This window comes from Ovis aries, chromosome 18 (assembly GCF_016772045.2).
Source record: "Ovis aries strain OAR_USU_Benz2616 breed Rambouillet chromosome 18, ARS-UI_Ramb_v3.0, whole genome shotgun sequence".
Classification (NCBI taxonomy): Eukaryota; Metazoa; Chordata; class Mammalia; order Artiodactyla; family Bovidae; genus Ovis; species Ovis aries.
The window spans coordinates 24,101,458-24,126,471 of NC_056071.1; the positions used below are offsets into that span (position 1 = coordinate 24,101,458).

The 25,014-nt window shown below is 49.0% G+C and overlaps 1 protein-coding gene across 8 annotated transcripts in view; it reads left to right on the forward strand.

Moving 5' to 3' along the window:
- ARNT2 (aryl hydrocarbon receptor nuclear translocator 2) overlaps positions 1–25,014 on the forward strand; it is a 190,387-nt gene that overhangs the window by 32,579 nt on the left and 132,794 nt on the right. For 7 of the 8 annotated variants that reach the window (XM_042234958.2, XM_060401377.1, XM_027956965.3 and 4 more), the window contains 3 exon segments: positions 4,738–4,852; positions 12,592–12,639; positions 23,071–23,284. In XM_042234958.2, the coding sequence (XP_042090892.1) occupies positions 4,738–4,852; positions 12,592–12,639; positions 23,071–23,284 (377 nt within the window). 8 annotated transcript variants of the gene reach the window in all.

Genomic DNA, 25,014 nt, shown 5'->3' on the forward strand with positions numbered 1-25,014 from the left:
GCACCCCTCTTACCTGCTGGTCAAATCAGTCGACATCACTTGCGAAGAGTCACTGCAGCACAGTTGTCGTCGTAGCTACTAAGCGATCAGAAAGTATCTGGGAAAGGTGATCTCATTCACACTGGTAGCAGTGATCACAATACACTGTCACATCATAGTAACATCGTAAAGTAGAAATAAACTGGATGCTGGGACTTCCCTGGTGGGCCAGGGGCAAAGACTCTGAGCTCCCAAGGCAGGGGTCCCAGGTTTGATTCCTGGTCGGAGCTAGACCCCACGTTGCCACAAGTAAGAGTTCGCATGCTGCAACTCTAGATCCCATATGCTGCAACTAAGACCGGAAGCAGCCAAATCAATAAGCAAATAGAATGAAAGTGTTAAAGAAGTTAGTCGTTATTAAAAAAAAAAACAAAACCTTATGGGGAAAAGGAAGGACTAGAATAAATGAGGTTAGGACAGTTGACCTTTTCTTCTGCTGTGGACTGAATTGTATCTTCCCAAAATTTGTTTGTTGAAGCCTTAACACCCCAGTTGACTGTTTTGAAGATAGAGCTTATGGCGGGTAGTTAAGGTTAAATGAGGTTATGAGGTCATGAGTCTAGTGCCCTAGGATTGGTGGTCTTATAAGAAGAGAAACTGTGACAACAGGGAGGGAAGGTGGCAGTCTGCAATCCAGCAAGAGGGTCCTTACTGCAACCAGTTTGGCTGGCACCTTCATCTTGGACTTCCCATTCTCCAGACTGTGTGGAAATACATTTCTTTTGTTCAGGCTGCTCAGTGTATGGTATTTTGTTATGGCAACTGGAGCTGACCAATACATTTTAAACTCTACCTCTTAAGGCTTTTATCTAGTGTTAAAAAATCTTTCAACCTAAAAAAGCAAGCAACAAATAGGAGAAAGATTGTTAAGTATTTTCAGAAAATTTGGCAAAGCTTCAGTATCTGTCATCAAAAGCATCTTACAACTAGATGAGAAAGAACACCTGAAACTTAGAAGAGAAATGGATATAAGATATACGAATGCAGGGGGGTGGGGGGGTCCAAGAGGGAGGGGATATATGTATACCTGTGGCTGATTCATTTCATTGTACAGAAAAACTAATGCAACATTGTGAAGCAGTTATCCTTCCATCTAAAAAAAAAAGATAAAATAAAAAAATCTACAAATGCAATTTACAAGAGAAAAGTAGAACTAGAATGAGCCACATTTTCTTAGAAATGTTTCTTGAAAATGAGAAAGAAATCTAAAACAGAGGGGATATGTGTATACATATAAGTGATTCAGTCTGCTCTACAGCAGAAATTTAACAGTATTGTAAGGCAACTACATTCCAATAAAAACTAATTAAAAAAGAAATGCTTCTCGAGTTGGGGAGGGGGTAGTTTTGGCCATTGTGGCGGGTGAGCCGACATCCATCTGTATTGTTTGGGTAGCCCTCTTTGCTGGGGATGCGTTTGTGCCTCTCAGTCTTCCAATTCTGTTAATGTATTTGCTCCCTTGCTCCTCTCCCCCTAAAGCCACCATGCTCTGGCTTTATGACACACTCATGTCACATGTAAAGATTGCAGCCGGCTCAGCGTGTCTGTCAGGTGCCCTTCATGAAGCATACGCTTTCTCCCTGGTAGAAACTACTTGTGTCTACCTGCCAACTCACATTTGGCATCTTGCACCACGCTGGGAGGGCACAAGAATATACCCAGTGGGCGTTGATGGAGGCAAGCTGGTTGTGGACCTGTCCTCACTGGCCCTTCTTCTGGGCCGATGAAACTTAATCATGGGAAATGGTCACTCAGAATAAGATGACAGCAAGTCTGGGCCCTCCCCGTGGCCCGGCCCCTGGTCCAGGGGACGCACCTCGGCAAGTCACTGAATCTTTCTTTCCTTGCATCCCTCATCTCTCTGAGGAAAGGACTGGACTTTCCAAACTCCTCTGCCCTTGCCCCATAGACAGGGTTTCTGTGGAGCATTACAGTCCACAACTTTGTTTTCCCCACATAGAATGGGACAAATATCATCTTCTTTCCTAACTGCACATTGTCTTCCGTTTTCCACTCCTTCCTCCTCCTTGCCAACCTCTGAGCCAGAAGGTGACTGCAGGTGGGACTTTCCAAGTCTGCAGACATGGGTGAAGATCTCTCACAGCTTGGCATGTCCTTAGTTCAAAGGCAGGACCGAGGTAGCTGACTTTAAAAAACTGGAGTCACGTGAAACCTTATTTGTTCAGAAAGCGCATGTTAGGGTCTCCACGTGGACTTCCCTAGTGGTCCAGTGGCTAGGAATCTGCCTGCCAATGCAGGGAATACCGTGTGGGTTCGATCCCTGATTTAGGAAGATCCCACACGCAGCAGACAGAGCAACGGAGCCCGTGCGCCAGAACTCCTGAGCCCGCCCGCAACAAGAGAAGCCCCTGCAGTGAGAGGCCTGCACACCGCAACAGAGTAGCCCCTGCTTGCTACAGCTGGAGGAAGCCTGTGAGCAGCAATGAAGACCCGGTGCAGCCCCCCAAATTAATTAATTAATCGATAAACATTAATTAGAGACCTTTATGGTATCCTGGGATAGTCACAGTTAAATAAGTGTCCTCCTGTTAGGACTTCTCAGTCTATTTTGGGGGAACTTTGGAATCTTGGAGAAGGGAATAAGGGTGTGGCTTTTTCCTCGCCTGTTTGACCACGGAACCCTTTTCTTGGAAAATCTTAAGGGCCTGATGTTCTGTGGGACTTACTTTGGGAAGTGGTGACTTTTGTTTTTGCCCATGTTTGCACGGGCAGTGACTCAGCCTTCAGTTTGAGGCCTTAATGGACTTAACCTGGTTTAGCCTCCATTTCAGGAAAAAACACAAATTTCTTATCAGAAGCAGGCAGATGTCAGATTATGAGGTCGTTGCTGGTCGTACTGCCTAGCTGTCACAAATACAGTACAGTCACTGTCTACAGTGGAGAGGATTGCATTAGTTGAAAGAAAAGCCTGATAGCTCTCAAATTTGTGTGAATCTAGTGGAGTAGCTAAATTAAGATTATGCCTGTTAGTACTGTGAGATTCTTCTTCAGAAGTTTCGAGGGGACTAGTTCAAGTTGACCTTAGAATATCTGTATTAAACACAGTGTCTTTGGGCATAACTGAGGATCAGATGCCTCTGTGGTTTCTGGGAGGAGACAGAGCTGTAACTTCTGAGCATCACCAGCATTCCTTCACTAACAAGGGTCCAGATTTTCATATTTATCCGAGACTGTCTTTCTGAAATAAGTTTTGTAGACTCTTGCTTCCCTTCTGCCCTGGGTAAGAGTCAGGCTGAGAAAATCGAGCCCTGTGCAAGTCATTCACAAGAGCAATAAACAGGATCAGAGAGGCCACTGGAGGATTGCTCTTGCCATTTAATGGTCTGAGGACAGGGCGTCTGAGTTCACAAGCTTGCCACAAAGTGGGAAGGAGAAATTCTTTAACTGTGGTTTCTTTGAAATGTAGAATGCTGATCATTGCCTTAACAAGCTTCCAAAAGTTTCTAGCTTGTAAGAAATAATATATCATGGTAACGAAGCACAGGGAAGGCACTCTCATCTAATGACAGACCTAATTATGCTTTAAATTAAGATTTCTGCCTCGGAAGGCATGGCTGTAGAGAGCTGCCATCACTGGCTTACCATGCAGCCTGTTGTTGTTCAGTCTTTAAGCTGTGTCTGACTCTTTGCGACCCCAGGGACTGCAGCACACCAGGGTTCCCTATCCTTCACTATCTCCCGGAGCTTGCTCAAACTCATGTCCTTTGAGTCGATGATGCCATCCATCCTCTGTTGCCCACTTCTCCTCCTGCCCTCAATCTTTCTCCACATCAGGGTCTTTCTAATGAGTTCACATCAGGTGGCCAAAGTATTGGAGCTTCAGTTTCAGCATCAGTCCTCCCAATGAATATTCAGGGTTGATTTCCTTTAGGACTAATTGGCTTGGTCTCCTTGCAGTCCAAGGGACTCTCAAGAGTCTTCTCTGGCACCGTAACTCAAAAGCATCAGTTCTTCAGTGCTCAACCTCCTTTATGGACCAGTTCTCACATCCATACATCCCTACTGGAAAAACCATAGCTTTGATGATATGGACCTTTGTCAGCAAAGAGATGTCTCTGCTTGTTAATACACTTACTAGATTTGTCATAGTTTTCCTTTCTTGTGGCCTGAGGGGGTGTTAAGGCCCTGGGACCTCACGGTCCTCATCATGAATGGAGGGCCAGGAAGGACTCTATAGTCAGGGATTCTGAGTCCAAATTTAAGCGGGGAGCAGAGTTTCTGCTTGAACACAGATGCCCAGCGTGAGATCGGAGCATCTGTGATGCTGCTGCAGGAGACTGGCTCTCTAGGTTTGCCCCAGTGGGCTACCAGTATTTGGGACCAGCAGTGGTTCTTTCCCTGTAAGCTTTTGCCATGTGCCTGAACTTCTGAACATCTTATCTGCCTCCAGGTGACAGGAAACAAGAGTTCTTTATGAATGCTGTTAGCTGTGAGAACTTTTTTTTTCCTACCCACCGAAACTAAATACAGGCATGCTGCCTGGCATGTTGTTTTCCAGAGGAGAAAGGCAGAGCCTGGACTAGGGAAGGGCTCAGTTGGGTCACATGACTAAGGAAGGGCCAGTACCCAGGTCCCCTGGTTCTCCTCCCAGGTGGTGCTTTTGCTCAGCTGGACAATTTTTCTGCTCATTCCTGGACTTCTCTGTCATTAACAAAACTTCTCTTTGCCGAATTACAGAAATGGCTTCAGACATCCCTGGCTCAGTGACGTTGCCCGTCGCCCCCATGGCGGCCACTGGACAGGTGAGGATGGCGGGGGCCATGCCTGCCCGAGGAGGAAAGCGGCGATCCGGGTAAGCCCCCTCGGCATTTCTGGGAACCGCGTTGGATATGCATTGCACAACATTCTTGACCTGTTAGGAAAATATTGTCTCTCCCTGTCCCGGAGAGTAAGAGCTCAGCAGTTTGCATCCTGTTTATTAGATTCCGCGGGATTCCTAACCAGGCATGTGATCGCCTCTAAGTGTTTTTGGGCCTCGGCACCCAGCTGGGGACTTCTGTTTGCTTGTCCTTGCTGTGAGAACGGCTCTGTAGTCCTGCTGGGCCTTGCTCCAGCCATCTCTCTCAGGGAGGGGGCTCACCCCTCCGTCCACCTGAGCCCACCAGCCAGAGGCAGCCCTGAGGGTCGAGCCTCAGCTCCTGTGGGCAGCAAGGATCCCTCTGGTGCTTTCTGTTCTTTGCTCTGGCTACCAGTCTTTGCCAGGTGCTGTGCAGGAATTCCTCTCAAAAAAAAAAGAAAAAAAGAAAAAAAGAAAGAAAAAACCTGGCTCTAGTCCAGCATCTAAAGGCTGGGCAGCTTCCACTGTAACCTACTCTGCTTGTAACGTTGGTAAGAGTGATGGGTTCTGGTGGGACCAGAAAGACCATCACTCTTGAGCCGATGGAACCCAAAACAGCGTCTACTCATGACGTACCACATCTGAAGCTGAGTTACAGCCATCACAGACCCTGCAAGAAGAGCACAGTCTATACTGTCAGACTCTTGTTTATCAACCAGCTCCTTTTCTTCATTGAATCAACTTCATTTTCAATGAAATATTCGATATACAGAGTTTCTCACGTAGAGTCAGTTTGTCCTATGAATGCATTTTCCCACAACACAGGTTCTCCCCAGGAAGACAAGGCTCCTAATTTGTAAAATGGTCCAGCATTTTAAACCCTAGAGTTTCCTCTTAACCACTGTAATTCTTAAAGGCGCCTGGGCTGGTCCCAGCAGGGGTGGGGGTGGGGAGCAGGTGTGTTTTGAGGATCTAGAATGGAATAGGGTAGGATGAAAAAGTGCCTTCAGTGTTATCATTTCAGATGGTGAAAAGACTGCTGCCTATGTGCTGGTCTTCAAAAGAGGGGCTAAGATTTTGGTGATTATGGAGGGGGTTATGGAGCCTGGTTCCCCACTTTCCTTTGGTTCAGCTCCCTCCCACCCCTAAATGCAGCCAGAGTTCCATATTTATGGTGGGACCCACTGAGCTGTTGTGATCAGTGGGGTGCTTGGGGCCACACTCCTCAGATCAGCCTGCCTCCAGGGCTTACTGCAAACCCAGATATCCTCCTTTAACCAGCTCTTCTTTCTAACTAGGTGCTAAGCTCAGTGGAGTCTGGGTTGTTAAAAGAATGCACTTGCTGTCAACATATCAGCTTACTGCATGTTTTTTTTTTTTTAAAGAATCCAGGTCTTTAAAAAATTATTTTAAATGCCTTTGCTCTCTCACATCCATTCCCTGGGGACAGAGCCTCAGTGCGGGCCCAGTCCTTTTTAAGAAGCCGGCACAGGACTCTCTGATGCAGGAAGGTAGGGCTGGGCCAGGCACCAGGCAGGGGTTGGAGCCCAGTATTGCGGGGAGGGAAGTGGTCTCTGAGAGACTCTGCCAGGAGTCTGTGCCACTCCCCGCCCCCACCCCTGCAGGGTGTGTGCTAGGCTTCAGGGAACTGAGGCTGCTCCCCTCCTCTGCCCCCGAGTTCCTGGCCCCGGCCTGACGTCTGGACCCTGACTTCTGCTGGCTCCCTGAGCTGATGATCGGACAGTGGACTCAGGCTTCTTTGTGAAGGAGTCCTCCCAGCTGCCCCTTTCCCTCCCAGATCACGTATACTCAGTGTGACTCTAGAGGTGGAGAAGGACCTTGGTGGGGTGAGACTGAGACACAGCCTAGAGCAGGGGTCCCCAGCCTGCTGGTCCCCTGCGGTACTGGTCTGTGACCCGTTAGGAACTGGGCTGCAGAGCAGGAGGTGAGCAGCAGTGAGCAATGGAGTGAAGCTTCATCTATACCTGTAGCCACTCCGCATCACTCACATCACCACCTCAACTCCACCTCCTGTTGGATTGGCGGCGGCATTGGATTCTCATAGGAGCTCAAACTCTACAGTGAACTGCACATGCAAGGGTTCTGGGTTGCCTCACTCCTTATGAGAATCATCCCGAAACCTTCCCCTGGCCCCATCGGCGGAAAAATTGTCTTCCATGAAGCCGATCCCCAGAAAGGTGCCAGAAAGGTTGGGGACTGCTGGCCTAGAGTTCTACTCCACTTAGAACCAAGGAAGCCCAACGCCAAGCAAAAATACCAGAGGTTCAAGGGGATGAGCAGCAATTGCTGGCACACCCTCCCAAGCAGGAGGAGGAGGACGCACACCCCTGGAGGCAGATCAGGGAACCAGCTGCCTCCCGGAGGCCTGTCCTTCATTTTCTTCATTCTTGGAGCCCTACACCTGCCTCCATTTCCCGCTTCAGAAGGAGCAGCCAGAAAACTGCTTCCTTCTGCTAAGCCCCTGGGACTCACGGGGGCAGCTCTGTGTCTCAGCCAAGAAACCTCCCTTTTCACAGGGAGGTTTCCAGAGTAATTCTTACCTCTGATATTGTTACACGTTTTGCTGAAATTCTGTGATGGAGGCCATCACTGTTGTAGAGTAGCCACAGCAGTGATAAGGCTCCTCTGCTCTCAGCCCCCGTGCTTGTACCAAGGAGACCCCGATGGAAGTCACGTTCCTCAAATAGCGGGTCACCCCACTCGGGGTCCCCACCCGCGAACTGTGGCACATTTACACATGCTTCCCCATCTCTGCCATCTTGCCCCCCATCCTCCTTCTCTCCTAGAGTGTTTGGCACAGTTGGAGACACAGGGAGGGGGAGAAAAAGAGAGGAGAGGTGGGCTGTGTTGTTGAACCTCTGGTATTTTTGCTTGGCGTTGGGCTTCCTTGGTTCTAAGTGGAGTAGAACTCTAGGCCAGCAGTCCCCAACCTTTCTGGCACCTTTCTGGGGATCGGCTTCATGGAAGACAATTTTTCCGCCGATGGGGCCAGGGGAAGGTTTCGGGATGATTCTCATAAGGAGTGAGGCAACCCAGAACCCTTGCATGTGCAGTTCACTGTAGAGTTTGAGCTCCTATGAGAATCCAATTCAGTCGCTCAGTCGTGTCCAACTCCTTGTGACCCCAGGGACCGCGGCATGCCTGGCTTCTCTGTCCTTCACTCTCTCCTGGAGTTGCCCAAACATGTCCAGTATTCTTGCCTGAAAAATCCCATGGACAGAGGAGCCAGGTGGGCTACCGTCCATGGGGTTGCAGAAAGCTGGACATGACTGATGTGACAGCATGTTAGCACACATGTCCGAGTCGGTGATGCCGTCCAACCATCTCATCCTCTGTTGCCCCCTTCTCCTTCTGCCCTCAATCTTTCCCAGAATCAGGGTCTTTCCCAATAAGTTGGCTCTTTGCATCAGGTGGGCAAGGTCTTGGAGCTTCAGCTTCAGCATCAGTCCTTCCAGTGAATATTTAGGGTTGATTTCCTTTAGGACTGACTGGTTTGATCTCCTTGCTGTCCAAGAGGTGGGCTGTGGCAGGTGGAAAGGTCCTTCCTCCCGCTCCTCTTCCCTACCCAGGTCTTCCCACTCTGACTTGGTTATTCTGGTGGAGGAACTTGTCCCGATTCCCAGGATAACTACCCAGCCCTGGGGTTTCAGAGCCAAGTAGAACTGACCCCTAGCGGGTTTGGCTCCCCTGGCCACATGCCTGGCTGGCTGCCGAGGATCCTCTGGCCCGAATGTTCCCTCCACTCCCCTGACAGCCTCCCCAGTACACGTCTTAGCAAGCTCCGTGCTCTGCGGGCAGTGGGGACACGAGGTGAAGGTTCAGAAGTTTCAGATTCTTTGCAAAGTGATTCCACATGTGTGGGAGAAGGAAGCAGAAGCCAGTCACCTGGGCTGCATTTTTGTAGAGAACTCCCTGATCCCGGTGAGGGGGTGGGATGGGGCTGGGGGGCACCCACAGGGCACACTGGGTTCTTTTCAAAAGACAGGGGAGTGGGCTGTCATCAGGTTGTGCCCGCTCTGGAGTCCGTCCCTGTTGGGAAGGGGAGGTAAGGGTGGTGGGGACCAGGAGTCCTAGCCCCTTCCTGCTGCCTTGGAGTCAGATGCTGGGCTTCTAAAGCATCACCATTGAGGAGAACGATTTCCAAATCCAGTGCAGCCAGTACACCGGCGTCTCCCTGCAGTGTAAGCCCATGGCTCCTGGGATGTGGGGAAATGAAAGGCATATTACATAAGTACATGTTTCCCTTGGTTCGGATTTATGCAGTGGTGATGCTGTCATCTGGCCTTTGCTGTCACCCATGTCCCCTCTTCACCTTTTGTCAATAGCAGCTTTGAGCTGGCCCAGGGTTGCTCCTTTGCTGAGCTCTACAACCAGCCTAGCGGGCGCGGCCTGTCATCTTTTCTCATAAGAGCAAAAGTGGATTCTTTGATGACTCATAGTGGATGATGCATGATTATTATTACACAACCGCTGTGAGGCCGATTCACATTGCTCACTCTGAACCAGATGCAAGCTCAAAAGTGGCTTTCACGACTTTTTATTGAGGGTAGAAATCATGCTCAGAACAGGAAAGTGAGGCAAAAGGCATTTTCAGCCCACCTTTGGAGGACTCTTACCTCATCCACTGATGGTACCAAATTCTTCAAAGTGAACACAATAGGACTTAAAAGTCATATTTTGATTTCTCTCCTTTATTATCCAGATGCTGTGGTATAATAGAGATACATAAAAGATATAAAACAAGGATGATTTACTTGGCGTTTTTATAGCAGGAGAAATAAACAGAGCTATGGGAGTCATATTTAAAGTGGAGCATTTGAGTTGGTGGCAGAAGACCCAGAGGCAGGAGTCCTCCAAAAGATCCTTCTGTCCTCAGAAGTTGCAAGTTTTCTGTGTGGCTGATGAGCGGTTAGTCGTTTTGGGGTCACGTGAGTTACGCTGAGGGTCTGAACAGTCGTTTGTGTCCTGTTTTTTCTCCTGAGTTCACCCCTACACAATACGTTTCACAGTTCCTACGTGTGATTGCAGCTTATGTGTGATCACACACCTGCATGGGTAGAAAGGTACAGATTTGTGGTCCCTGAATTTTCATAGAGAAGTCCTGCTTCCTCAGTTTTCAGCAGGCTTAAACTGCCTCCAGAGCATGGCACTCCGTCTCTTACACTCTGCTTGATTGGGTTGACGTGGTCCAGACTGGGACCATTTACCGTAAGGCTCTCCTCTCTACCCGTCTACCGCTTGAGGATGGGGTAAGGAACTGAGCTGTCCTTATGAAAACGAGGGTGACGAATAGTTCTGGTTGGCCCGGGGCTTCTCCGGTTTCAGCACTGAAGTCCTGTACCCCTACGTATCCCCTCCTTCTGGGAAAATCAGGATGATGGGTCACCCTCAATACCCCAGAGATCCTGCAGGCTGAGGAGGGCCGGCTGACTAAAAAATGGCATCTTGCAGGAGCCAGATGATCACACTCCTATCAACTGGAGCTGAAAGGCATTTTAAAGATAACTGATCATCTCACACCCACTTGAGGTTTTTCTAAATGCTTGCATAAATCCATTGGAATTCTGAAAATGCGATTTCTTTTTCTTAACCACTGAGCTGTTTTTGACAGCCCAGGGGTGTTAAGTAACCTTTCTGTCTGCAGCAAGTCGCTCTTACCCATGATGAACACTAGGTGACAGTGTGGTTCTGCAGCGCTGCAGAAGCCCAGAGACAGGCTTTTTGGTGCTTTCTTCTCCCAGATGTCGGCACCCCACTCCAGTACTCTTGCCTGGAAAATCCCATGGACGGAGGAGCCTGGAAGGCTGCAGTCCATGGGGTTGCTGAGGGTCGGACACAACTGAGCGACTTCACTTTCACTTTTCACTTTCATGCATTGGAAAAGGAAATGGCAACCCACTCCACTGTTCTTGCCTGGGGAATCCCAGGGACGAGGGAGTCTGGTGGGCTGCCGTCTATGGGGTCTCCCAGATGTAATTTTCAGGAAAAGTGAGACGAAGCCTTAGTAGCTAAGCAGCATATAGGTGACTTTCCTTCATTTAGAAAGTTGTGCATTCAGCCTTCATTTTCCCACAACGTAGACAACTCTGCTGCTGCTGTCTGGTACCCTGTTACACACTCTGCATTGCAGGGGGTCCTTGTCTCTCTCTCCCAGGGATGTTTTAATTCTGTTTCTCCTTTTTTATAATTTTTCTTCCCTGCCTCCCCTCCTCTAATTGTGCACAAGTATTTTTGTTATCGTTACCATCATCTCTTCAGTTATATAACTCCTTTTGTTCCTTTAGTCTGAATGCAAGCCCTCATGTCTGGAAATTGGGGGTTCTAAATGGGCATAAAACCCATCAGGTCATCTCAGATCAGAACTCTGGTCACACTGCTCATAAAACAAGATAAAAATAAACAAGTGATTGTAAAAAAAAGACAGTGTTCCTTTGCCCTGTGTCATCCTAGTCCTTTGGTTCCCCAAGTAAACCCAAAGCCTTGAGAGTTTACCTCTTTAGAGGCCTCTCCCATGTGCTTGTGGAGTGATAGCTCTTCCCTTGAAAGTTGGCCTGGGAGCCCTGAGCCCTCCCTATATCACCACTACCCCCTGCGCCCCAGCCTGAGAGCTGCAGGTGGGGTCATATCCCCCATGAGGCCAGCAGCTGTGGCACCTGTAGTGTGGTTCTGGAGCACACCCGCCATTCTTGTGGCAAGCTCCTGGCCACCAGGCAGGCTGGACTCCCTTCTGCCTGGGGTCCATGGGAACTGTGTCCCACTCAATCCATCAGGCCCCCTAAGAACAAGATGGGGAGTGCAGAATGCCTGAGACGTTCTTCCCCAAGGAAGCCCACTCCCTGTGAATGTCCGGGAGAGTCAAAACATCTGTACTGTTTCTATTTTGTTCCCGAAGACTCTGGGTACACCTCGTACTAATTAACTGTTCTGCCCTAACATCTTCAAGGAGTAAAATTAATTGACATTGGAGAGGGCTGCTTTGTTGTTTTTCTTTTTTTTTTTTTTTGAGAAGGAGAGGTTGGGATATCAGCTAAACAAATATCAGTCATAACTTTTCTATGTTTGTTTGGAGAGACCCAGTAAAGTGGGAATCTGAGTATATCTTGGGTGAGTTTCCATAAGCAGACGGCCATTCTGACTAGCTCAGGCACTAAACAACTGTATCTCCTCCCACATCCATTTACCTGGACCCAGAGTTTATAGGGTAATGGCCTTAAATGCCTTTTCACTTAGACTCATCGAGGCCAGCCAAGTCGTCACATGGCACAACCAGCAGTATGTCTTCTTTGCCTCTAAAGCTTCTTGTTTCCAAGCTCCCTGGAGCTCTCTCCATCTGTTAATATACCACTAGATAGTCAAAGGAGGAAGTCCAGTGTCGATGCACGACGTGGAGGGGTGCAGGTGTCCCCAGAGATGGTGGGGGATAAGGGGTGCTGACTTCTCCAGCGCGGCAGCCTGTAAAGGGTTCTTGAAGGGTCGAGTCAGTATTTCAGCACTGTGCAGAAGCCCTCAACCATGTGATTAATGACGCTGGTACCGTAGACCTTTCATTTTGCCTTTTCTTGTCCCAAACCTATTTGAGGACTGTGTAGAGATACTGTTTATTGCACTGTCAAGGGCTGGGATTGTTGGAGAGCAGTCTGACCAAATCAACCCCAGTCTGAGGCAACAGCTCATATGTCCAGTTAAATGTTCTACTTCTAATGAACGCTCACTTGTGAACTTGACTTTTCCAGAATGGACTTTGATGATGAAGATGGCGAAGGTCCCAGCAAGTTTTCAAGGTGAGTTTCCTTTATGTTCCCTAGATTTAAAGAAGCCCAAACAACCAGTTATCACCTTATTGAAATGTATAGGGGTTTGAATGTCTTTTGTCATTGGAAAAAACCATTGTCTGTTACATGGCATGGGAGGGAAGTTTGGGGGGAGAATGGATATGTGTATATGTATGGCTGAGTCCCTTCTCTGTGCACCCAAAACTCCCATTGTTAAATGGCTGTACTCCAATACAAAATAATTTTTAAAACTTTAAAAAAATAAGAAAAAAGCCATTGCCTGTAGCTTGACGGCCTTGTCCTTCATTCTATGCTTGGCTCAGGGACAGGTAACTCTTAGCAAAACCTGCCATATCCCAGCCTAGATTTTCAAAAGTTAAGTATTAACAAGTGATTGACTCTGTTAGCTTTTTAAATTAAACAGACTGCCAGTTTTAATGGATCCCTTTTTAAAAGACAGGCCTAGAGTTCAAGTTTAGAAAAACAATCAAGATAAAGCCTCTTTTTCTACCATGGGAAATAAAGAGAAATATGAGAAACCTGGGTGGCCCTGTTCTAGATGCAGAAAACTGGACCTTAAGTTCCTAGGAGCTACGTCACTCGCTGGCCACGTGACAGCATCTCCATCTAGGCTCTGCAGGGCTGTCTGGAGTGCAGACTGCCTTCCAGAAGGATGCTAGCCCGTGGGTGCCGTGATGGTAGGTGCATCACTTACATGAAGGGTGAGGCGTGCCCTGTCCCGAGGCTCTTTATTATTATTATTATTATCTTGTTTTAAGTTACGGGAGAAAGTTTGGCAATGTTGAGAAAAAGAGCAAAGATCATTCCATCAATCTTAGCAAACTTCCCATCTACTTCTGTTTACTTATGAAAGAACCTGCCTTGACATTCCTCTCCCCACCACCCCCCGACCCCCACCACTGCCCAAGAATTCCTAATTCTTGGTTGCTAATGAAATTGCAAACCTACCCCGGGTGATGGGTACCTTTCTCTGGTATGCACAGCCCACAGTTTGAACTGACAGCCTCAGTTATTTTATAAAAGTTTTTGAGGACTTCCCTGGTGGTCCAGAGGCTAAAACTTCACCTTCCAATGCAGGGGTGTGGGTTCGATCCCTGTTCAGGGAGCTAAGATCCCGCATGCCTCATGGTCAAAAAACCAAAACATAAAACAGAAGCAGGATTAGCATTATTGTAACAAATTCAATAAAGCCTTTAAAAATGGCCCACATTAAAAAAAAAAACAACCTTAAAAAAATTGTTTAGAAGAATGATGTCTGTATTGAACCTTGTACCCATGGCCTCCCCGTTTGCTCCTTCTCATGGAAGTCACTTTTGGTTGGGTTCCTTTTACCTGTATTATAGGTGTGAATTGAGCATCCTTTCCCCAAACCCAAGAGGAACAGGCACCTAGTTCCTATTCCTGGGCTTCCCTGGACTCTTCAGGTCCATGAAAGTCTCGACCTTGATTCACTTTCCTCCCTGAAAACTGAGTTCCATCCTCCACTCAGTTCCGGTGAGACAGGAGCGAGGAAGTGGAACCCTCTTTGATGTCTGATGACCCTTCTAATCAAATCAAGACACAGGTTTCAACAACAAGAGTATGTATTATTTTCCCCTGGGTGCAGACAGAACCCAAGCTTGGATGCCCACCTCTTTCGTAGGACACATATGAATAGCAGGGAGCACTGTGTTCCTGAAAGGAAGCTGGCCTGGGAAATAAGGGCACATGTCACCCCAGCTTGGTTTGTGCTAGCCTTACACAGCCTCCCTTTGTGAGGAAACAAAGCCTTGTGATTGCTCTGGATCAGTATTCCCCTGGAGATAACGTTCCATAGCGTGTTGACCTCAGGAAGCAACGGTTCCTGGGTCTCAGAACAGAAGGAGGAAGGGAGAGATGCGGAGTGACATTGGCTTGACATGGAAGATCAGTGTCAGTGCTGAAATAACAGTGCAGGGACACAGAGCACTCATTGTCCGGGGTCCCACCAGGAAGAAACAGAAATCCTAGACTCTGCTGTGAGCCTGCGCTTAAGTCAGGTTGTACATAAGTCAGGGTTCAAACCTGGACTTTTGTGAACCACATCCTTCCCCCTCCCCACTCATGAAAAATAAGAGGGAAAGATGAGGTGAGCTTACAACATATGTTGGTGCCGGTGGGAGCCTGGGGCCGCTTCAGTCTGACAGCAGAAGGGTTGATGGACCCGTCGGCTGCTGGGGACATCTGAGCTGCTCCCAGCTGGGGAGACCACTGAGTCCACCCCTGCCTTCGCTTTGCCAGCTGCGCTGGCCACCATCCAGAGGCAGGTCAGAGAGACTGCTGCAGGCTGTCTCCCTAGGCGGCAGGCATGGCATGCCTTGGGTCGGCTTCTGTTTCCTCCTCCTGTGTTCACAGTCAGCCGAGGGAGCCCTCAGGCCAGGTGTCGGAAGAGAGAGGGGCTGAGAGGCAGGCGTCTCGCCAGCAGAGTTTGCTGTCTCAGAACCCGGGCAGCATGCTGGGTCATGGTTTGTGTCACCCTGAGCTACCCTGGTGGCTCAGATGGTAAAGATACCCCCTGCAGTGCACGAGACATAGGAGACATGAGTTTGATCCCTGGGTCCAGAAGATCCCCTATAGGAGGGCATAGTAACCCACTCTAGTATTCTTGCCTGGAGAATCCCATGGACAGAGGAGCTTGGTAGGCTACAGTCTGCGGGGTCACAAAGAGTCGGACACGACTGAGTGAACCAGTAGTAGTAGATGTGTGTGCAGCCAGCTTTCCCAGCTTCTCTTGAGGGTGGTCCCAAATTCAAATGTCCCACCTGCTATCAGAGGTCGTGTCTCAATTTTGGATTTGGGGAATATGGTCACATTCACATAGGAGGTACATTGTAGCCAATTAGATTTGCTTCCTATGTTCTCACAGCAGGTCTCAGATGTTAAGCTGCTTGCAGATCACACAGATGTGCACATATGCATTTTTAAATAGATAAAAGAGGATTTATTTATATATGTGTGTGTGTGTGCTAAGTCTCTTCAGTCATGTCTGACTTTTCGACCCCACGGCTATAGCCCTTAAGGGATGGGATCCTCCAGGCAAGAGTACTGGAGTGGGTTGCCATTTCCTCCCCCAAGGGATCTTCGCAACCCGGGGACTGAACCCATGTCTCTTGTCTCTTGCATTGGCAGGTAGGTTCTTTACCACTATCGCCACCTGAGAAGCATATATATCCCCTGCCTTGATCCAAAAAATCCTGATGGTGGCTTAAAAAGGGATTGCAAAAAGTTTTTTAAAAGCTTATTTATTTTATTTGGCTGTGATTTATTTTATTTGGGGTTTCACTGCTGTGGGCAGGCTTTTCTAGTTGCAGCCAGCAGGGACTACTCTGTTGTGATGCGTGGGCTTCTCATTGTGGTGGTTTCTTTTGTTGCCACCACCATGAGAGAAGGGCTTGTGGGCTCTAGGCATGCAGGCTTCAGTAGTTGTGGCGCATGGGTTTAGCTGCTCCGAGGCACGTGGGATCTCCCCAGACCAGGGGTTGAACGGGTGTCCCTTGTGTTGGCAGGCAGATTCTTAACCACCAGGCAACCCCAAGTAACTTTCTGAAAAATGTTCAAAGTCTTAAAAAAATTACTCTTCCCCTAGAGCTAGCTGCTTCCAAACTTAATATTTTGCATGTTTTCTCTCTCTTGCTTGGTGACTATATTTGCTTCTCCTTTCTGCAGTTATCGGCTTATAGCTGATCTTTGCTGATTCGTCAACAGATGTCTTACTTTCAGCTTCACCAGTTCTGGAGGAACTGTGTAGGGGTACTCAGCTGCTGGGCACGTGTACACACCTGTGCACACGCAAGGGTGCACACACGATGCCAGGGCCAGAAATGCCCCGAGACTCGCTTCATCATGCCTGTCTCAGACTTCCCTCCCACGTGCAGTTGATGCTGCCCTGGGGGCTGTGACATGCAGGACAGGGCTCTGCTGACCAACGTGCTCCCCTCCCCACACACAAAGTCAAGGGCAACCTGAGGGGCAGAAGCCGGTCTCCAGGGGCCAAGGAGTAGACTGGGGATGAGGAACCAAAGACCAGAGGGGACAGTTTATTGAGCAGTTTGTGTCCAGTTCAGTCACTGAGTGGCGTCCAATTCTTTATGACCCCATGCACTATAGCCTGCCAGGCTTCTCTGTCCATAGGATTTCCCAGGCAAGTATACTAGAGTGGGTTGGCATTTCCTCCTCCAGAGGATCTTCCCGACCCAGGGATCGAACCTGGGTTTCCTGTGGCTCCTGCATCGGCAGGCAGATTCTTCACTGCTGAGCCACATGTATTGTGTAGTGGTCATTAGAACAGAAGAGTGGACACATGAAATAGAGACATTCTTCAATGTTGGGCTTACTTTTTCTTTAATCTTTGGCCGTGTTGGGTCTTCGCTGTGGTGCTCAGGCTTCTCTAGTCACTTGGGCTTTAGTTGCCCCCATGGCATGAGGGATCTTAGTTTCCCAACCAGGGCTCAAATCCCAGTCCCCTGCATTGGAAGGCGGATTCTCAACCACTGGACCACCAGGGAAGTCTCTAAATTTGGAGTTTATATCTTAGGAACACCCAAGTGCTCACTCCCAAACCTTTCATTTTCATTGCTATGTGCTATCACCCTGATTTTTTGCTGAGTTCCCACTCATTCTGCATCCTTTCTCAGAAGACTCAGAAGGTCTGGGAAGGAGTTCTCATACCTGTTGCTCTGAATAGTGCATGGGGCCATCTGGAATCAAACCTGGAATCAAAAGACCTGGATGGGTTTTATTAGCCTCTCTTCCACCCCTTCCTTCACCCTTCACCTTTTGAGGACCATCTCTGACCTTCCCAGGGTTCCACCTTTAATCTGTATGACTTTCAACTGTTCCCTTGGACATGGTCGAACCCAGTGGCATTAGTCCATAAGGGGTCGTGATATTTCACGGGGTTTCGCCAGTGAACTGCTAACATTATCTAAAAGTAAGGCTATCCACAATAGGAAGGTTTCCACAGGATTTTTTCCTTTTTTATCACACCCATTTTGACATTTTCCTCTTGGTTTTATGCAGTATTATGCTTGTGGACATTTTTCTTTTCCTGTCTCTTTGGGTTATGATGGTATTTTCATCTTTCCCCCTGAATTTATCACCTGTTTTATTTAGAGCTTTGACCATCAAAACCCCATTGATAAGGGGGAAACATGCAATGTGGGTGTATCCTTCATTTCCTTCCTGGCAGAAAAAAGAACAAGATTGTCATTTCACAGAATTCTCAGTGTGCGTCTTAGCTTAGAGAGCCAGGCATTTTGTTTCAAGGTGGGGGGTGTTCAGAGTACTTCTGATGCAGAGAGGATGGCCAGGAGGGAGCAAGGATTACCCTCATCTCATCAGTCACCTTGTGGGGGACACCCTGACTTAGCCATGTGGATTCTGTTTAGAGTAAGGAGAATTTCAGCTGAGCCTTCTGACACTGCCGAATAAACACCCAAATGAGCACTCTCAGCCTTTCCAGACACTCTCCCTGCCTTGACAGCCTTCGTTCCCTTTTTTTTCACTGTGATTTTTTCTTTCCTTTTTTTGATTGGAATATAGTTGCTGCACGATGTGTTAGTTTCTGCTGTACAGCAGAGTGAGTCACTACACGTCTACCCCTTCTTTTTTGGGTTTCCTTCCCATTTCAGTCACCACAAAGCACTGAGTAGAGGTCCCTGAGCTATGCAGTAGGTTCTCATTGCTGCTGCTGCTGCGGCTAAGTCGCCTCAGTCGTGTCCGACTCTATCTGTTTTATACACAGTATCAATAGTGCATGTGTGTCAATCCCAGTTTCCCAGTTCACGCCACTCCCCTCCTGCCTTGGTAATTAACAAACTTGGTAAGTTTGTTCTCTGCATCTGTGACTTGAATTCTGCTTTGCAAGTAAGTTCATCTCTACCATTTTTCTAGATTTCACTTGTAAGCAGCATTAGAGAACCTGCCTGTCAATGCAGGAGATATAGGAGATGTGGGTTTGATCTCCGGGTTGGGACAATCCCCTGGAGGAGGGCACAGCAGCCCACTCCAGCATTCTTGCCTGGAGAATCCCCATGGACAGAGGAGCCTGGCTGGCTGCAGTCCGTAGGGTCACAAAGAATTGAACATGACTGAGCGACTTTGCAAGCACATACAACATTTGTTTTTCTCTTTCTGACTGTCTTCACTCTGTATGACAATCTCTAGGCCCATCCATGTCTCTGCAAATAGTACAGTTCTGCTCCTTTTTATGGCTGAGTAGTATTCCACTGTATGTATGTACCACAGCTTTATCCATTCCTCTGTTGATGGACATTTAGGTTACTTCCGTGTCCTGGCTATTGTAAACAGTGTTGCAGTGAACATCAGGGTGCATATGTCCGTTAGAATTATGGTTTCCTCCAGGTGTATGTCCAGGAGTGGTACTGCTGGGTCATATATAGCTCTGTGGTTAGTTTTTAAGGAACCTCCACAGTGTTCTCCATAGTGGCTTTGTCAGCCTTAGTTCTTATGAACCAGAGAAATCTGGCAGAGAACCTGGGTGTAGTTCTCTGAGGAACAGTGTAGGCTGTGAGGAGCCAAATTACCAGGGGAGATAGCTTGAGACAGTCTTGCCGTTTCGGTGGGCTAGAGCTGAGAGTAGGGCTGGAAGCTGTGGGATTAATGCTGCGTCGAGTGGAGACAGTCCTCTGCCATCAGGCCTGTCTGAGTCAGTGACGTCTTCACAGCTGTTTGACTCTCATGTCGTCAGCTTCAATTCTGATGTCCTTCTCTCCTTGTTCAGCGACCCCAGTTCCTTCTGTTCTCCGGCAGAGGTTAACCTTGATGTGAAGTGACCTGCATCTCCTGCACTGCAGGCGGATTCTTTACCCGCTGAGCCACTGGGGAAGCCAACAGTCCTGCATAACCCCAGGCTTTGTGGGGAAGAGGGGATCGTTTCTGGAGGCATACCTGGCCCCAAGCTGTGTCTGTAGAAGCTACCAGGCTTCTCTTCCCCGTCGAGCCTTAGGTGTCTCTGCCTGTCTGTCTCCCCAGTGTTCCAGCTCTGACTCTGGGACCAGACAACGCTCTGCTGGGGAGCTGAGTTCAAGTCCTGGTAAATCAGTCCCTCTCAGAGCCCCAGGGTCGTCCTCCACAAAGGACATTCCTGAAGACAGTGTGGGATGGACTTGGATCCCACTCTCTGGCTTCCCTTTGCAGACCTCCGGACACTGAGTTGGCAGAGAAGCCTGAGGCAGCGTGCAGCTGCAGCTCCTCCTCCTTGCCCTTGGCTTCCGCAGCTGTGTTCCCGGGCCAGGCGGTGGGCCCTCTGGTCCCAGCGGAGGGGGCACGGCTGATGCTGTGCTGTGTCCCCAGCGGTCACTGCTGCAGGGCCCCTGCCCTGGCGCCCATGTGCAGAGGGGCTCATTGCTTTATTGATGCTGCATGTGGGGCCCACGGAACTCAAATGCTAAGTTCACAGGCTGCCCCTGCAACTCCTCCAAGCAGGTCCCCGTCGCTCCGTACCCTGTGGAGGAGGTGGCTTTGGTCCTGGAGACACTTCCTTCTGTTTTCACAAGATGGCATTGTTCCTGTTTCTTGCCTCCATGACCCTTCAAAGGAACTATATATATACGCATATTTCATTCAAAATGAAACCATATAGATACATATTTTACATATATTTTAATATATTCAATAGCTATACTCACTAGTTTATCAGATCCTGTTGCTAGGTAATTTGCAGCTCTTCCTCATTTTGACTTCTGTTGGTAACTCTTTCAGTCTCATTTCATGAAGCAGAGCGTTTTCTGCACTAGCCAGTCAATACTGTTTTAAACAGTTGTCCTCGTGTCTCCCTCAAGCCCCTGTTCTCGTGAGTTGGGTTGAATCAGCATGGTGATGAAATTGCTTTAGATCCATTTTAAGAACGTCACAAAGACTCTTCTCAGATGTTTTACAAAACAAGTTGGTCTGTGGGTCTTTTGCAAATGGGATCAGAAGTAGGCATGCCCTAGTCCTGCCTTGGGGGGGTCGCTGTGGTAACTAGCAGGAAGCGGCGAGGGAGGGGGCTTGGACTCTACCCTGTATATTTGGGGCATGCCTGAAGGAATGGAGAGGAAGGTCTGGGTCTGCGTTTTTAGGGATATCCGCAGGATCACAGCACACAGACTGAACTGAGGGCCTGTCTGCTCCTGCCCGAAGGCTTCACCCCAATTCCAGCCCTTTCTTTGATCCCACTGATGCTCTTCCCATAGTGCACCCCCTTTACCTACTGCCAGGTCAGGGCCAACTGCCTCTCAGCTCCTCCTCCACCCTCTCAGCCCCTGTCACCCCCAGGACCACCTCCTCCTCTCCTCCCTTACTCTCTCCTGTGGGCTTTACTTTCCATGTGCCTCTCAGAGCATTTGATCACTTCTGCCTTCATTTCCACTCTTCATGTTTTAATGTCCTGACCAAACGCTTCGCTCCTGTAGAACAGGAGCGAGACATTCCTTGGTTCCTTTGGCCTGTCCTCTCTGGGCACCTGGCTCAGTGCTTTCCGTACAGAGGTGCTCACCAGGCCTACCCAGGTCCACTCACTTCAGGCTTTTATTTTTTTAACATTTATTTACTTATACTTATTTGGCTGCACAGAGTTTTGGTTGTGGCACACAGGATTTTTAGTTGAGGCATGTGGGCTCTAGTTCCCGGACCAGGGATGGAACCTGGGCCCCCAACATTGGGAGTGCCGAGTCTTAGTCACTGGACCACCGGGGAAGTTCCCTCACCACAGTCTCACTCCCGCCGTTTTGTTAGTGTGTTCATGTGAGACCTGCCCGCAATCAGGCCCACTTGGCATCTGCTCCTGGCCTGGAGGGCAGGGTGTGCAAAGTCCCGTGAATGCCAGCAGTGTGAGGCAGCCTTGCCCAGGGCTCTTCCTTCCTTGCCCTCACCGTCACCCTCATGCTATGAGCACCGTTGAAGCCCTAAATCCCGCCGCAGGCATGTGCTGTGTTTTTAGACAAGTCTTTTACCCCACGTGACAGCCTTGTCTCCGTGTCGTGGAACTGGCTTGGCTGTTACTCTGTCAAGCCTAGAGGTGATCATTTCGAGACAGAAACACTTTCCTGTCCCTTCTGTTCGTTTTTCATCTTAAACACACCCCTGAGTGTCGCTTTCAGAATTCCTGGCAGTGCTGGGATTTTTTAGTTGACTCCGTTGTTGGAGAGCAGGTACACATACTCTGTTACTAGGCTGTAGAAAATGCGCTGTCGAGCAGGGGCTTGTTCACAACGTGATGGGATGTGGGTCTGTGGTGTGGCTGTCTGCTTAGGGATGCCAGGAATGGTGAGGAGGCTAGACGTGTTTCTCATTGTGGGTCAAAGTAAACCATTTGTTCAAGTCGGTGGTAACTATTACGTTCAATGTGTGTGTGGATATTTGTGCAAGCCTAGCATTCGTGGGTGCACTTGGAAAGTGTGTTTGGTTCACTTTGGACACCTGAAGGGTCATGTCTTCATTCTTTATGCTTATTAAAAAGTATTAATACCTAGGTACATGGGAACAGTGAAAGCTTTGAGAACATATTCAGAGATGAGACTGAGGTATCTGTGGAAGTCTGTTCCCACCCCATGCCCTGAGACAGAAGCTTGCTAAGGTGTCCAGAAGCTGCTCTAAGATGTCTTCAAAGCATGAAGATTCCTTAAAAAAAGTAAAAATAGAACTGCCATATGACCCAGCAATCCCACTACTGGGCATGTACCCAGAGAAAACCGTAATTCAAAAATACATACACTCCCCAGAGCTCATTGCAGCACTATTTACAATAGCCAGGACGTGGAAACAAGCCAGACGTGCATTCACAGAGGAGTGGATAAAGAAGACTGGTACATATGTACAGTGGAACATTACTTGGTCATAAAAAGGAACAAAATTGGGTCACTTACAGAGATGTGGATGGATCTAGCCTGTATACAGAGTGAAGTCAGAGAAACAAATATGTATGAACACATATATGTGGAATCTAGAAAAATGGTACAGATGAGCCTATTTGCAGGGAAGGAATAGAGACGCACAGAGAATGGGCATGTGGGGAGGTGGGACGAACTGAGAGAGCAGGACTGACATACATACACTTCCCGTGTGAAACAGATGGCTGGTGGGAAGCTGCTGCATGGCACCTGGAGCTCAGCTTGGGGCTCTGTGATGACCTAGAGGGGTGGGATGGGGGAGGGGTTGGGAGGGAGGCCCAAGAAGGAGGGGACATATGTATACATATGGCTGATTCACAAGGTTGTACCGCAGAAACTAACACGACATTGTAAGGCAACTATATACCCCACCGACACACACGTGAGGCATTGAGTGAGCCATCGCGAGTTCGTCTTTTGGCGACTTCGTGTGCCATTTTACCCCATTTGATAGTAAGCCCTGGTCTGATCTGTCTCTCTTCCCCCACCCTGATCTCATGCTTTCGGGAAGAGAGAACCACAGTGAGATCGAGAGGCGGCGGCGGAACAAGATGACTCAGTACATCACCGAGCTCTCGGACATGGTCCCCACGTGCAGTGCGCTGGCCCGGAAGCCCGACAAGCTCACCATCCTGCGCATGGCCGTCTCTCACATGAAGTCCATGCGGGGCACCGGGAACAAGTCCACAGACGGCGCCTACAAGCCTTCGTTCCTGACGGAACAGGTACCCGTTCACTCCTCATCTGTGGTCCTTGCTCCCCTGGTAACCACGTTCCTGGGAGGGCAGAGAGTGGCGGGAATGGCAGTGTCACCAAGGTGAGATAAACTGCGTGGGGTGAAAGGCTGAGGTGGGGACGGAAGCAGGAACTTTCATCCCTATGCTTCGCTAGGAAACTCTGTTCTGGGGACTGTCTTTCTGAGTTTGCATCCTCGCCGTTTTTTCCCCCACCATGTACCTTAATAAGACAGGCTTCCCTGATGGCTCAGTGGTAAAGAACCTGCCTGCCAGTGCAGGAGATGCAGCTTTGATCCCTCAGTTGGGAAGATCCCCTGGAGGAGAAAATGGCCACCCACTCCAGTATCCTTACCTGAAGAATCCCGTGGTCAGCGGAGCCTGGCTGGCTACAGTCCATGGGGTTGCAAAAGAGTCCGACACAACTGAGTGACTGAACAACAACTGCCTTAGTAAGATATCACTCAAAGCAAAAAGAGATATTGTGCTTAGCACACGCTCACCCAGGAAAAAGGCAGCAAACCCAGTTCCTCTGTGCTAGACTAGCAGTGACGGTCGTCATCATGATGAAAGTTTTGGTAGCTGTCACAGCAGTCATAGTGACAAGGGCTTAACAGGCAGCACGCAGCCAGCCTCTGCCCTGAGCCCATTTGAAGTCATGTCCTTTCTGTGCAGGATTTCATGGAGTCCTTATTCTGGCTCCAGGAGGAAGCTGCTGTTATTCATCTCTGGTTTAGAGATGAAGAAGTGGAGGCTTCGAAAGTGTCTGCTGCTCAGTGCAGACCAGGAGTTGACACAGGGTGATCAGACCCCAGAACCATGTATTTTAACAGCTATCCTGGTCTTTGCAGAGTTGGAAACAGTGAACCCGAGAGGTGGCCTGTGGGAAGTATTGATATATTGTAATTTGACCATTCCACGCCCTGGAAGGCCTGTGTTCTGGGTCCTTGTTCTTCCCCATGCTGGTCAGACATTGTCAGCTTGTGTTCACTCATCTGTAGACAAACAGGAGCTTTCTGCCCTCCTGACCCTGAGGGCTTCTGCAGGATAAAGGGGACAATGGACTTGGTGCTGGCAGGGGGACGGGGAAGTGATGTGTCGTCAGGGACACAGGCAGGAAGAAGTGTTCAGGCTCGTCAGCGGCTGCCCGGGACAGAGTCAGCGCTGGCCTGCTGGGAGGGCGCCCCACATATGCGCAGAAAGAGAGCAGAGGAAGGGGTTCCACATGGGGAGACTTGGGAAACCGGTGAGAACAGAGCCTTGGAGGAAGGGGTGAGAAGGTGTGTCCAGAGACAGAATCGTGTGTTTTGCTGGAGTGAGGAATCTAGGCATTAGGTTTAGAAAAAGAGCAAGGAAAGAGGAGCTCACGTGAATCCCTGTGTGGCAGTCTTTTTAGCAAGGGCCTTTTGTCATCCCATTCCCCATGTGCTCTTCACCTCAAGGTGTGAAGAGGTGTGGCAGTGGGGTGAACCCTCTCTGGGAGCCGTGGAACACGGTAGTCCAGGGCAGAATGCGCAACCCATTTCCACCTCTGTAAAAGGGTTAAGGTTAACACAGCGATGGCTCCCACCTGGCAGGGTTGTGGAGACAGGTAAGGGAGGAAGCAGAGTAGAGTGTTTAACACGGGGCTGAAGTGGAATGAAGGATGACTAGCTGGTGGATAGTGTGAAAGCAGTGTTAATCGTTTGGTCATGTCGGACTCTGTCACCCCATGGACTATA